Source organism: Nelusetta ayraudi, unplaced genomic scaffold (assembly GCF_046127955.1).
Source record: "Nelusetta ayraudi isolate G7.1 ecotype Tasmania unplaced genomic scaffold, CSIRO-AGI_Nayr_v1 ptg000042l, whole genome shotgun sequence".
In the NCBI taxonomy this organism is placed as follows: Eukaryota; Metazoa; Chordata; class Actinopteri; order Tetraodontiformes; family Monacanthidae; genus Nelusetta; species Nelusetta ayraudi.
In genome coordinates, this window is record NW_027466092.1 from 20,087,599 (window position 1) to 20,102,563 (window position 14,965).

Sequence of the window (14,965 nt, forward strand, 5' to 3'; positions counted from 1 at the left end):
ATAACATTAAACAGTATTGTCACATAATCATGATGTGATGTCCAATTTGGAATTTTAATTAAAATCTAATACAACCACTTGTCTGGACAAAGGTTTCCTTGCAAATTGTATTTGACAATTTTTTTCGGGGGTGAGGGTGGCAGGGGGCGAGGGTGTGTGTGTGTGTGTGTGTGTGTGTGTGTGTGGGGTGGGGGGTTGTAGAATTGATGTGCATGAGAACTGATCAGTGATACCTTCTTTCTGATGTTTGTAAAAGCAATATATTCCTGTTTGTGGTCAAATGGAGCTGTTAAATGTTGCCAAACTATAATCACATCATTGGATGGTTGAATTTATTGTAATTACAGAAAAAAAAATTCTCTGCTGATTAAAAAAACAAAACAAACAAAAAATATAACAGGACAAGAGTTGGTGAGTGACACAGAACACACTTTGCCTCTCAGATGAGAAAACAAACCCAGTCAACACGGCCCCTGAATCTTACACAAATAAACTGTTACAGGCTCTGGTGAGTATTCTAGTCTCATGTTTTCCTTTAAACATTATCCTGTGAATTCTGCAAATCATGTTGTCTTTTATTTACGTATCCAAACAGGTTAGAAGAAAACTTCTTTCACAGAAAACAAATTGAAGAGTCAATTCTTAGCAACAGAAATGACTCTCTCTCTCTCTCTGATTTTTTTTTTTTTTTTTTTTTAAATGATCAACACACTTTAATCATTTTTTGTATTATTGTCTTGGGTCAGAAGAAATGTTAAAGTATTCTAACTTCTTTCAAATTCTTAAACCCGATGCTATAAAATAACGCAGCAGTGGGGTAACATTATTATGACCGGATGTGATTGTTGTTGGTGGGCGCACGTGCACCCTGTCATGCCGCGCGCAGGTTGCTGTACGTCACAGCTCGGCGCGCACCCCCGGCTTGCACAGGTGATTTTTAATTAGGCATCAGAGACAGGCGCGCGCCTTCTCCTACACGCTGTCACGAGGGGGGCAGGTCAGATGCAGGCTGACAAAGACCTACAGTGACCAATGTTGCTCTCTGTTTATTTCATTTTTCATTTTTTTTTTTTTTTTTAAAGAATTATCGTTATTATTTTTAATATGGCGATAGGACGCTCACGTCATCGCGTGGCGGTGGAGGGTGGTGGTGGGAAGGTTGCAGCGGGCGCAGCACCGCTGTTCGCTTGATAGCTCCAACAGCGCCGGACGGAGAAGCGAGCGGGTCAGACGCCGGTGGGGACAACGCGACGAGGGATCGAGGACAGCCGAAGAATTAACTCAAAAATAAGACAGACTCATAAATATATACATACACACACATACAACAGTGCTCCACTTGCGACGAGACAACTCCGGCTGGAAGAGGCGTGCGCCATGGACGGCTGTACCCGCACCGAGGATGAGCTCTTCTCCGCCTGCCTGCTCAACCTCACCTGGGAGAGCTGCTACGAGCAGGTAGGACTCGTCTCTGGCAGACGACACTCGCATTAAACAGCGGTCGCGGTGGCTAAAGCTAAGCTGAATGTTCCAAAAACGCGTTGAGTGTCAAATAAGTTTTAAACGGGCTCTCCGGGTGAGTCCTTGGGGTGCAGCTTTAAATGATGAGCGCTGGGGGGGCGGGGGGTAGTGGTGGTGGTGGGGGTGGTGGTTAACAACACACACCTCACACCCACCGCTAGTGTTCCCATCTCTTCCCAAACTTTCTGACTGCCGGACATCCGGGTACGAAAATTAAATAAATAAAAGCAGCCGACTGAGCGTCTCCACAGCACTTTTTCTGAGAGCCCGGCTTCCCGAACATCTCTGTGCCATGGAGAGAGAGAGAGAGAGGGAGACTTTAAATCAATAATGAATTAGTAGACAAAACAAATCTTAAGTCGGGACTTAAATAAATAAATAAATAGTAGAGGCGCTTGGTATTCCGTTTGAGGCATCCATTCCCACAACATTACTTGAATGTAAACGAGCTGCGGTTGCCAGGTAGTTGAGGATGATGAGGATGAAATCCTGCAAAAAAGTTGGTATGATGCAAGCTGTTCGGCCCATGCCCCTCACCCCCACCCCCATAATTACATCTTCCCAACCTCTTCCTCTCAGCTTCATTACATTACACACACACACACACACACACACACACACACACACACACACTGGTCGTGGTGCCCATGTGAAGAAAATCCCCCTAATTCACATACTTCTCGCCTGTGAGACTTGTGCCAGCAGAATGCCAATGAAATCATTCCCCATGAATGCGTAGAGGGCTCCAGGCTATTTAGCAATTTATACTCTGTGATTGATGCTAGAATATATTTTTTATTTTATTTAATGGAAATTGCTGCTGTGAGAGCACACTCTATATTTGTATGAAAACAAGATGCATGCGTGTGTGTGTGTGTTTGTGTTTGTGTGTGTTATCGCCATTCAGGTTGCAACTGGGCTGAGGACATAAAACAACAATTCTCCTGTGGTTTAGTGGGCTTCCATTTTGAATTACAAGTCATCACAAATTAAAGCGGATTACAGGCTCTTAAAGCCCGACGAGTCTTATTGTAACACTTATTTAGGCTCATGAGGGGAGAGGAGAAACAAAAGCAGCTGCAAACGTGATGCAGAATTGCAAAGTCATTGTGGATGCGGGGCAATTAAGCTCAGACAGCTTCAGCTGCAAAACGGATTTGTGGCACATCACGACGATGCACGTTTAAAAACTTAAGACCCCTTTAAATCTACGAGGAAGTGCCAGCAAAGTACCGCACACACACACACACACACACACACACACACACACACACACACACACACACACACACACACCAAAACAAGCATGCTGACACTTTTAAGTTCAGTTTGAGTTCAGACAGTATCAAAACACAAGTTTACAACTTTAAGGTTTAACTAAGGTTGGTTAATGTAATGAGTTCCATGAATATTTATTGTTGTTGAATATTGTTTGTTGTTGCTGAAAATTGTGTCCTAATATTCTGTTACGGTAAACATCCTACAAATACCTGACCTCTTTTTTTTTAATCAGTAAAAGCATGTTTAAGCATTAACGCTATACTATAGCACACAATCATTAAATTTAGCACAAATGGCTACTAAACTGTTTTTCATTGTCCCTGTGACAGTGACAATAATGGGTCATTCTCTTCTACTCAATAATGTTCCATTGCTTTTTTTTTTGTTGTTGCTATATACAGTACTATCAAACAATGCCTGCAAATACACTGTGTATATAGGCCAGATAAAGGACATGGCTGTACTTTGAAGCATGGAGAATTCCAATATTTTCAAGGTTTTGGTTGTAAATTATTCAACCTTAGCATATTTGTGCAGCAACCCTTCACTATCTCTAGTGTTTTCCTTTGGGGTAACCACGGCAGTCAAAGTTTGAGTCAGTGAGTAATAGTCCTCCCACAGACTGAGGTTGTTGTCACAAAAAAGTTATATGAGACTATTTATGGCCTTGTACATCACTTTTTTTTAAATAACCCCCATTTTATTTAACCATGGTTTGGTGTCAGCATTTTTGCAGTTGTTATCAACACATTATTTGTTGAACATCAGACTGAGTGTTTTTAGTTGGTACTGCTAGTCTTCTTCCTTGTTGCATTGGGACCCACCAGCCCCGTCTTCATTTGTAGTAAAATATAACTAAAAAAGAAGAACTAATCTGTATCTTCAGCATGCCCTGGTAGTTTGGCCCAGTTGACTGAGAAATAAGTTTTGATCACCACTGGGGGGCGATGCATCAGTATTTACCACCTCTAAGAATAAAGCACAACATCCAAGGTAGGGCGGAGGTTCGACACACGTGGATAGGACGCATCTTTAAAATAAGACACACTTTGAAGATGCAAAATACAGGGAGCTCATCTCTCCTTTTTATTAAAGGAGTGACCAAACACAGAGAGTTGGAGAGTTTGTACATTGAACAGGTAAAAACCTCTCATGATCTGGGCCTGTTTTAGCCATGCTCACATCCTCCCAAAGTCCCCTGGCGTGCTGGCCAAATAAATGAATTAGGCACGAAGTGAAGGGAAAAACGTTGACGCAGCCTGTCTTCATACCTGGATTATTCACTCATGCTGAAGCAGTGGGCAAAGGCCCTGCATTATTCAGCTTGACACAGAATTGAGGAGAGGGTCTACAGCTAGAGTGTCTCTGCGTGTTTGTGTTCACCCGGTGTGTGAACGAGGTGAAGACTAAGAACCTTAATTTTCAAACGAGCCCGTCTCCGCCGCCTCTGCCAGGCGTCGCTGGCTGTGGTGCTGAAAGTTTCATCACACACTTGCTGCGCTTCCACTCCGAGAGTCTCCCTTTCCCATCAGCACTGATGTATTCAGTCTGTCTGGGCCACTGTCTGTTCTGCCACTCTTACAGCTGCAGACAGAGTGTCTTCGCTCACCAAGGGATAATGCTTTCCTATTTATTCTTATGCATTTTCAACATGTGGGCCTCTGCCTGCAGCGGGTTTCGTCATGGCGAGCTTTAAGTTACCGTTGGCTTAAATGAAAACTCTGAGTGGCTGCATTTCATCCTTTTGACTCACTTCTCTTGCTGCTTGTGCTGCTTCTGGGTAATGAACCCGAAGGGTTTTAGCGAGGCAGCAGTAAAGGGATGAAACATTTAAACCTGAGAACTTCCTTTTTGCTGGAAGTTTGTGATTCTTTTGAAAACAGACTTGTGCTTAGAGGTGAATCCTGTTTCCACTTTGCTTTGAGTTGGTGGATTTTGTGTCTTTATTATTCACACTCGTACTACCGCATGTTTACTTAATTTGAACATCCCTTCATCAAATTAAGCACAACAAAATGCCGTGAGTGGCTCAGAAATTAGTAGAGCTAATGCCACAGCCAATCCCAATAGTGCCCACTAGTGAATGTTCAATCCCAATAGTGCCCACTAGTGAATGTTCTAATTTGCAAAATTCTGATGTTTGGATACATTTGTACTTGAGCGTGAAGCTTTTGATTTTTTTTTAAAAAGCTCTTTACTTTGAGTATACAGTAATCTGTTAGTAGATTCTGTCAGTTTGCCTTTTCTTTCTGGTCTTCAACTGCATCACTAGCCACACCTAGTGGCCAGAGCTGGTATAACTGTCTTGCCAATTAATGTTCCTATGTTAACCTTGCTCAAACTGGTTAAAACCAGGCCAAACAGTGTGAATTGGGGTGGGAAGAGTACCCTATATATATACTGTTACCTCACAAGTGATATACAAGTGGTCTGCATGACTGGGACCTATGATAAGTTACCTGTGCCCCCATCGGAGGCACACTGATTTGTGAGTTTGCTGATTTTGGCAAAGAAAGAGGGCCAACAAAGTCTATTTTTTATATTGAAGTATTTGCGAACAAGTGAAAAAGTATAGTCTAATTTTGTTCTATTAATAAATAATCAAACTCGTGGCATTTTTTGGCATCATTGTAAGTCTGCATTGTACATCATCATATCATGTATCAATTTAAATAGCACTTTGTTGAATCGAGCTGCGAGCGATCAATTGTAGAGCATCTTAAATTGTATATCAGTCCAAATCGGGAGGTGCTGCACATGTATCATAAGTGCATCGGATCGTTGACGGAGTGTCGAGATGTGTCTAGTATTGTCTCATGCCAGAGATGTCCAACCCGAGTCGGAACCCACAGGAGTTTATGTTGTTTACCAGTTTTCTTTATTCTTTAATCAACAAGTGAACGTCTGCTGTGTTTTTCACAGCTGGAACACAGGGGGGCGGGGCCCATTGGCGGTCCTAATGAGAAGCGTTGCTGTTGTTCCCTTCGCAACATATTGCCAAGATACGGATGAATAATTATCTAATCAAGATTTCCACTCGCCACTGACCTACCAACCATCTGCTGCAAGATGGTCTCATATCGGTGGTGACTGTGTAACCGTGCTCTGGAGTTTTCTTTTGATAAAAATGGTGATGATAATACTGTTGCTACCAGTACGACTACTACTGATAATAACCAGAACGATAATGATGGTGATAATTAGGGTCGGGCGATATGACCAAAATTTCATATCCCAATATAGCTCATTTTATATCCTGTTACGATATACGCCATGATATACCACATTTTTGATCAATTCAATTAACACCCTAAATATATTTTAGGGTGTTTTATGTATTATAGAAACAAAAAACAATTCTATTAAATATATTTACTACTATATACAATACTACACAATATTATGTTTATGAACATATTGTTTTATATGATTGACATTTTCTGGAATTGCATCTAAAAGAGGTTGAATTGTGTTTCAATGCGCAGTATCATTGGCTCGTTAATTCGTGAAGAGGTTTGGCTAGTTGGAGCCTCACAGCTGATTTTGTGAGTATCACATATTTTTAGCTTTTAGTTTTAAGCACCTTATTTAAGAGGATTGTTGTTGGACCATAAGTTCTTAGTATTAAGGTTGAGTAAGTGACTCAGGCTGTGTGAGTCAAATGCAGTGACTTATTTTAGTGTGGCAATGAATAAAGCTTTACATTTACATCCCGCTCTGTAAAGAGAAGGGGATCAGTGTGCGCGATTCATTTGCTGCCTGGACGCGCAGTGTTGAGGGTCTCCTCTCTGAGGGTCTCCTCACTGCAGCTGCCCAAGACTCAACTCTGGAGTCTGTGACCGGCTGTGACTACTTTGGGGCGGGGCAGCGGCTCGTGGCAGCACCCACTGCTCGCTGAGAACAGGAACTTCGAAGGAACGACATGTGCTTTCATGTTGTTTCTCCAAAATACCAGAATAATCTCCTGAAAAATCTCCAATAACTCCAGGAAAAGTCGCTAGATTTATCGCTAGTTGGTTTTGACAAAAGGTCGCCATGGGCAGTTGGAAAGTCACCACATTTAGCGAGAAAGTCGCCAAGTTGGCAACAATGCAGCGTGCCTTGGCTTGCCATATGGCCCGTCGGTGACATAAAGCAACCGAACGTTCACTGACATTCACACGAGGCCATGTGTTTCAATGTTTTGGTGCAAGAGTTGAAGTGAAAAGGAAGTTCACGTACCTGTTCTCAATGCTTCCTGTTCGTTTACGGTGCTGATAACTTCCAAAAGAGACTTCCTGACTTCTGATCCAGGGGAGCATGAAGCCTTCTGGGCCCTGACGCGGATCAGTAGAGAGCATGCAAATGAAAGCGGCACTCTCTGATGGAGACGCTTCCAGCCCTCGCCCTTCTGTGAGGTGTTTGTTGTCAAGCAGATAAATTAATGCACTTGCAATATTAGTTTCCAGAGATCCCAATCTTGAGTCGGGTGAGGATGGCCACTCAAGAGTGTGTGTGTGTGTGTGTGTGTGTGTGTGTGTGTGTGTGTGTGTGTGTGTGTGTGTGTGTGTGTGTGTGTGTGTGTGTGTGTGTGTGTGTGTGTGTGTGTGTGTGTGTGTGTGTGTGGGGTCTTCTGTACCGATGCAAAAAAACGGTTGAAACCTTGTGAAAATCTGAGATGAAAGGGAGCAGAGCTTAGAGTGCAAAGGGGAAGAACGAGCAAGAGAAAAAGGAGCTCTCAGCTTCTCAAGGGAGGTAAAAGTGCTCTCACAAACACTGGAATTGTATTTCTGAAGTGTTGTCAATTACACCTGAAATGGCTGACACCTTCCCGCCCCCCCGCGGCAGAGCTAAGCGACTGCCACCGCCACTTTTGATGGTGCCAGTAAACAAGAATTTTCCCATCAGAGCTCTCTCTCTCGCTCTCTTCCTCCCAATCCCTTGTCTCCACCATGGCGTGTGGAGGGGGGCGGGTCCTTTGATTATCTGCGCCGTGGATTAATTGCTTTTCTTAACCTCTGTACACATGAGCTCCAACACCGACCCTGAGCCTGCCGTACGTGCCCAGATGAACCCCTGCTGGCGGAAATAAACAAACCCCCACCAGCATCAACTCCAACTGTCTCTCAATTACTGACCTTCATCCTTTAATTCCACTTCACATGCTATCTGCCTCATTATCAGCACATTTTACTCTGTTTGTTTAGCAAAGTTTGCAGGGCGAACTGCAGCATTCACAAATTTCCAAGTCTAAATTGTAGTGATGAACAGGAAGAGAGCGTGTTGTCATAAAGTATTCTACCAGGCTTTGGGTTTTAAGCTACATCCATGATTGAGTAGTTTTGGGTGTCCAGTGGTGCCAGCCTAGCACTTTCTGTTCCATTCTCTATCCCTTGATCATAAATAAATAAATAAATAAATAAACAAATAAATAATCTTCCAGATTATGGGCTTTATGTAAAAATTTATGTTTTTCCCCCCAAAATAAGACACATCTTGAAAATACCTCAGGAGCCACCAAAATAACTTAATGAGTCGTGCAAAACGCACTGATGATTGAAGAAAAATAATGGAAATGGAAACAGACTGGCAAAACAAATTTAGGGGGGGTTGATAACCTGAATGGGTTTTGGGAGGAGGTGGGTGGATTTTATTTTCTCTTTTTCTTATCTTCATTCTTATTTCGTTTTAATTGCTGTTAAGCACCTTGGGTTGCTTGTTATTGTATGAAAGGTGCTATACAAATAAAATCTGATTTGATTTGATTTAATGCAAAGAGCAGTGCAAGTCATGGCAAATCACTTAAACCCTGGCCAGGCGCGCGCGTGTGTGTGTGTGTGTGTGTGTGTGTGTGTGTGTGTGTGTGTGTGCGTGCGTGCGTGCGTGCGTGTGTGTGTGTGTGTGTACACTTGGGGTAGTGTACTTGCGGCGCATTTTGCGGCGGGATTGCGGACGCAATTTGCGCCACAGATGCGGGGATCCACAAAGGTTTTTGCGCTAATGACATGCAGGCGCAAACACGCCTATGAATGCGGCACCTGAAACAGGTGCGAATGTTGCGGTCTGGCAACCTGAGAGCAGTTTGCGCCAAAGGTTGTTGGTGAGTGAGTGTGTTTGACAGCGAAACTCTGGTAGGATAAAGGCGTTCCTACAGTACCATTTGTATTTTTCATAGCCTATCTAAAATATTGGCATATATACTGTAGTCTATGCTGATCTATGTATAAGATTTGGGGAGCCATATATATATTTCAGGCTTTTCAGAGAGGAAAGTTTCACTCAGAAGCCAGAAACACTCTGACAGACAGAAGCTGCGCCTGGTTTTGGCTGGCGGTGTTTGCGTCTGTCAAACTGCGTGCGGACACGCGCGCAAACTCTTTCTGGATCTGCCGCCGTTTGAATGAGGCATATTTGCATAGAAGGGGGTGTGTCCTTTTGCACGTAATGACTCATCTAAATACATTCAAATGAGTCTGGCGCAGCCCTGCCGCTACCTGCGCCTCGGCGCATTTTGCGCCGATTTTCACGTTTGCGTCCCCTCCGTGGATCGGAATCACCGTTTTTGGTGCTGTTTACACGGATTTTCTGGCGCAAAAATCGCTTTGTGGATCTGGCTCTTGGTTTCATGTTTACAGGTTTTTCTTTTTAAATCAAGAAATGCCCACACTCGCAGGTTTTCTTTCTGCCTTGAGTTTAAATTTTTGAATTAGAACTTTCTAGACCAGAGGTTGGCAACCTTTCTTAGTTAAAGAGGCATTTGTCAATGGGCATTTTTCCTCCAGAAAAGAACACACTGGGAGCCACAAAACCCTTTTTGACATTTAAAATGAAATAACACTGCATATAACCTTTTTTTGTTTTGTTTTTTTGCCTTTATGCTATGTATAAACCAGGGGGTCGTCAACCTTCACTATCAAAAGAGCCATCAAATAATATTCACCTGGAGCTGGGGGGCCTTATACTGCCCCTTTAAGAGGCTGACAGAGACCCGAGGCTGTGGGGATTTTTGTAACTGTCTCTTTCTTGGCGTGAAGTCAGGGAGAAAGCCAATACACTTGTTATTTGATAGCAATAACAAAGTATTCCATTGGAAATTAAAGCAACTCCAGGTTTTCGACCATAAAATTATGATTCCAAACTCAGTAAAGCGGTAGATAAACGATTAATAGGATCAATGGTGCCGCCTCGGCAGCGAGATGGGGGGGGGGGGGGGGGGGGTGGTGCCGGCTGTAACTGCACTGTGTAACTTTCAGGCACGACCGGACATGGCTTCCTGTGTCGTCATTACAGGGCGAACAACTTTACGGCAACGTCACACGTTTATTTAGAGGCGGTCTTACATACTACTATTACAAATACATAATAAGATTGTAAAATGACGGAATGGAACCCAGTCAGTAACCTCGAAGAAAGACAAAGTGATAAAAGTGTTGAACGTTTGCTACCACGTTATTGTCAATTTCTGTTTTGCATTTCGTATTGGTGTTTTTCCTCAACACATACGAGCGCTCCAGCGAGGCCACTATTTGTATTTTCCCACATCATTAAACTAGCGCTGCAGCGTGTTTACTTCGTCACTTCGCCATTCCACCCAATCAATGCGACGCTGCGTCGTCTGAACAGTTGTTGTAGGCATTACAGCTACACCAGTTTATAACCTGTTGTAATATTATAGCCATTATACACCACATCATTTCCAAGCAATTCTCATGGACCAGAATGATGTGAACCAAGCGTCTGTCTAAGCAATACACTCTCCTTGTTTGTGTAATTGTAGTTGTCTGTCACGTTCAAAAGAACAATATAACAATATTTAAAACAAACAAACAAACAAACATGTAACGCATGTTACTTCACCTCGTCGGTGGACATATTTCCAAGCGTTTCTTCAGTATGCCGGCTGTGTCAACAAACCCACGTGAAGGACTCGTATTTTTCCTCTTTACGACACCGGCAAAGAGTATTTGCGGTTCTCAACCAGCAGGGAGTAGTAATGAGTCCAAGTTACCGAGAGCTGCTTTAAACGTCTGGTGATTGACGTTTGCACCAATGTTACAATACCTCACGATCTAGGTTGCAAAAATGCGGCAGGGTAACCGGAGTGCAATTTCCGCATTTCTGGGCGTTTTTGCGCCTGCATATCATTAGTATAAAAACCTTTGTGGATACGATGCAAAGATGGCGGTTATGAGGTTATTGTTTTGTTTTTTTCAACGCTAAAGAGAGCCACTGCAGAGGCGCAGAAGAGCCACAGGTTGCCGACCCCTGTTCTAGACTGAAAATCTATGATTTTTCGGTTCTTGGTTCGTTTCCAGTTCATTTTGTTTTGTAAACGCCTAATAACCTTGCTCATGAGTTCATGATGTTACCAGGGAATTTTAAGTGTTTTTGATGGTTAACTTATTGCACACACATTTTGCATTCAAATGCAAAATTGTACATCAGGCTAAATGCAAAGAAAACCGAGGTCATAACCAATAACATCCCCCAGGAACATCTGCCTCTAACAACGTTAGCGAGTACCGCGCTAAAGGAGGTCAGTGGCTTTAAATACCTGGGCGCATGGGTCGGCTCCACAAAAAGGGACATTAATGTGAGGATCAGTTTCTTCTCCGTGGAGTCTGTTCTCTATGGCTGTGAATGCTGGACACTAACGCAAACCCTACAGAAATCCCTGGATGGATGCTAAACCAGAATGTTACGCATGCTACTGAACATCAACTGGGACGAGCACATCATCAACAATGTACAGGGCATTTCCATGTGTATCATAGAAGATAGCAGGAAGGATGATGAAACTAGCTGGCCACTGCCACCGACACCAAGAACTCCCAGCCCAAACACAGGCGTCGATTTAGAGGACGTCCCACACCTACTTTTGTGGACGTACTAAAGAAAGATGCTGGTGCAGAAAGCATAAATGAGCTGGCCAGATGTATGGAGAACCGAGATGACCGGAGACGCCAATGGAGGGCTCGACTGAGGACGACGTAGAGAGAGTGACATGCAAGTCTAGACCACACCTAGGGCTGTCCCGATCCAATATTGATATCGGATATTGGTCCGATATCAGCCAAAAAAGGAATATCGAATTATATCGGACGTCATCTTAAGTCTCCGATATTAACGCTCCGATAGAAAGCAGTCCATTCTACTCCGGCGAAAAAAGAATCTCCACGTCATGCTCGGACTGCAGAAAGTGGAGATGGAGGAGTCAGGGTCATCACGAGTTTAGTTAACTGACAATATTGTTTTGTTGTTTTTTGTTCCTGCTCTCAGTTGTTTTCAGAATATACGAGCAGTAAACTTGTTAATTTGTTTTGAATTGTTTGCACTATAAGTTATTTGGGTCATTGTTCACGGCCTCCTGATTTATTTAAAAAAAAAAAAATTCTATTAAGCTGTTTTTTTTTTTTTTAATAATTGTTAATAATAAGTGGTACGTTCTCCAATAAAACTGTTTTTGACTCTTATTCTCTGTTTGAGTAAATATCACTTGATGCTGCCTTTTTTAACACTCCACACTACAGAATAAATAATGAAAGTATGTTTCATTTGTAGCATGCTGATATCGGATTGATATCGGTATTGGCCGATATTCAAGGTTGAAATATCGGTATCGTATCGGAAGTGAAAATATAGTATTGGGACAGCCCTAAACCTGCATTGTGCCCTGTGCCTCAGTCATTCACTCACTGACTGGCCCAGTTCCTTCTCCTGAGTGCCCTCCGCAGTGCATCTGATTCTGGCCATCAGCAGAAAGCCCAGAAGAGCACAGCTAATTGAGCTGGGAGGCCCGGTGGGGGGGGGGTTCCTGCCTGCTCGTCACTTCCTTTCTTTTGTGCATCCTGCCCTGCTTCCCTGTTCCCAAACCTCTGATTCACTCAGAGCCGCGCTGACTCAAGAGTGTGTTTGGATGCATACTGAAAGGAGGTGTAAAGTGGGATTCAGCTGCTAAGAAGACTGGTTTCTTGGTGGAAATCTTAGCTGTTATTCTGCACTATCTGTTACGTACATTAAAGCAAGGAAACTGAGGCTGAGAGCTCATTTTTAAAAACAAATTTTATTTAGGCTGAGAGCTCAGTTTTAAAAACAAATTTTATTTATTATTTCAAACTTTTTTGCTCATTATCATTTTAATAGTCAAGTCATGGGATTTAGTCACTCCAAAATGTATGTTCATAATTTATGTTTTGGTAAACTGAATTGATGGCATGCTAACATAATTAGAATTTTGTGAACCTTTTCATATATTAATCTTTTGGCGTGCTTTTCTGAAAAAGCTACTATATGGAAAAACTACACTAAATATGGCCCATCTCTTTTTCGTAGATTTCGGTCTAACTCATATTTTATTTTAGCTTATTTTATCTCCATTTTAGAAAACCAGATGAAGGAAAAAAAAAAAGAAAACTAGATGACTCTCAGTCTGTACCACATTTTATTTATACTCTGGACAAAATGGGTCAGCAGCTTTGTATTTCGATGAGATGATGCTCAATAAACCAATGTAAGAACTGTATGTTGCGCATCCACTGTTGCAACACGTTTCACCTGGTCACATCCGATGGAAGCTAAAATAGTGCTTGATAATTCTATAGAAATAATGAAATACAAAATACAATTTTTTTAGATTTGAAATACCACTCACCATTGTGAACGAACAAGACCAACAGTCTCCCTACAGCTCCTACAGTTTGTGCCCAGGCTGGCAGGTGTTTCATCCCTCTGAACACAACGAGGGGCCCAACCAGCAGCTGCCTCGTCTGCGCTGCAGCCGCCTGGCTCACAACAAAAGCAGATCTCCCGTTATGTCGGAGAGATATTAAGACTTTGCACACCACAGGATGGGCCCCCAGACGCCGGTCGTAAAGGGCCCCGGCAAGCTGTGATGGAGACGCCAACTTGTTTCCGTCTTTTAGCGGCACTCTGGGACTGATTACGGTCAAGCCAGCGGCCCTTACCTGGAAAGTCACTTTCACTTTGTGGTCGGGCCATTTGTTAGCATGGCTAATGTCTCATTAAGTCCCTTGAAGGGGGGCCGATATTCTCTTTGGGTGAAGGTTAGGCTCTGGGCTTATCATGACACAAGCGAGAGACTGATCGTTGCAGCGCGCGTCACAACAGGTCCTATTTGTGTTACTGGCGGAGCTGCTTCATTAGCACTAATCTATTAGCCCCGAATAGAAGGTAAAGCGTTTACTGCCAAATGATGGATACTTGACTGTTTTCACACGTGACGGGTGGATGTAGCGTGGGAGGGGGGTACATTTTTTTACATCGTGGAGGAGGATGATTACAAAGCAATCATGAGCCGTTTCTGGCAAACAAGCTCAGGCTGTAATTTTCCCTGAGACTAATTAAAAGGCCCTTTCCCTTCTCCACACCAGTGTCCTTCTCTTCATTCTTCACTCACAGGCCGAAAGAAGAATGATAATAATGATGATAGTGATTGAGATAATGGTGATTTTACTCTCTCTTTTCTCTCTATGTCTTATAAATCTGACTCCCGTTTGCTGTGGCCATCCTGACCGGATAACTCAGTGTAGAGAGTGCAGAGTAACTGCAACATTTTCAGGCCTTTTGGCCCTTTTTCCCCTTCGGCTGCCTGGAAAAATAGTTGCGTTCACTTCAGGACCTGGCTTATATTGAGAGAATGGTGACTCCTCTCTTGTGGCCTCGTTGTGATTTGGTCCTATTTCTGCCATAAAAATCAAGTTTGCCTTTAAGTGACTGCTAAAAGGGCTGTTTGTATGCCGGGCACTTCTTCGCACCATATGGACAAGAAATATTGTGTTTTTGAGGGCTTCAGGACATGGCAAAACAGAGGTGGAGTCATCAACACATTTGCTTGAATTCCCTTGACAGTCATTCTCCTTTTAACAGCACCGGTATCAGTCATTTAATTATCAGTTATTCAAGTCATAAGAGCTGGTCAATCCTATTTATTTATTATCCTAAAAGGCCTTATGTTATTATCCTTCCACAGGATGGATTGTCATGCACCACGGCTCATCTTGTGATTCACAGTTGTTTATCAGCGGGGTGAGAATGGAACTCACCCTGGCTTCCACTTCCAATGATAGTCCCCGTTACAGCTGTGCGTCGAGTTGCATGATAGCCTTGACTTTAGCGCTCAATAAGCCCGTGACTTTGACCGCCCTACTGCTGGCCCGTGCAGGTG

At 43.1% G+C, this 14,965-nt stretch overlaps 1 protein-coding gene across 4 annotated transcripts in view; it reads left to right on the top strand.

Moving 5' to 3' along the window:
* Positions 1 to 1,197: 1,197 nt before the first annotated feature.
* Positions 1,198 to 14,965, top strand: part of ppargc1a (peroxisome proliferator-activated receptor gamma, coactivator 1 alpha) — a 225,285-nt gene continuing 211,517 nt past the window's right edge. Inside the window, exon 1 of one of the 4 annotated variants that reach the window (XM_076035391.1) lies at positions 1,198 to 1,458. In XM_076035391.1, coding sequence (XP_075891506.1) covers positions 1,378 to 1,458 — 81 coding nt within the window. In that variant the 5' untranslated portion in view covers positions 1,198 to 1,377. The remainder of the gene's footprint in view (positions 1,459 to 14,965) is intronic. The other 3 variants (XM_076035390.1, XM_076035396.1, XM_076035395.1) reach the window with 3 other exon arrangements.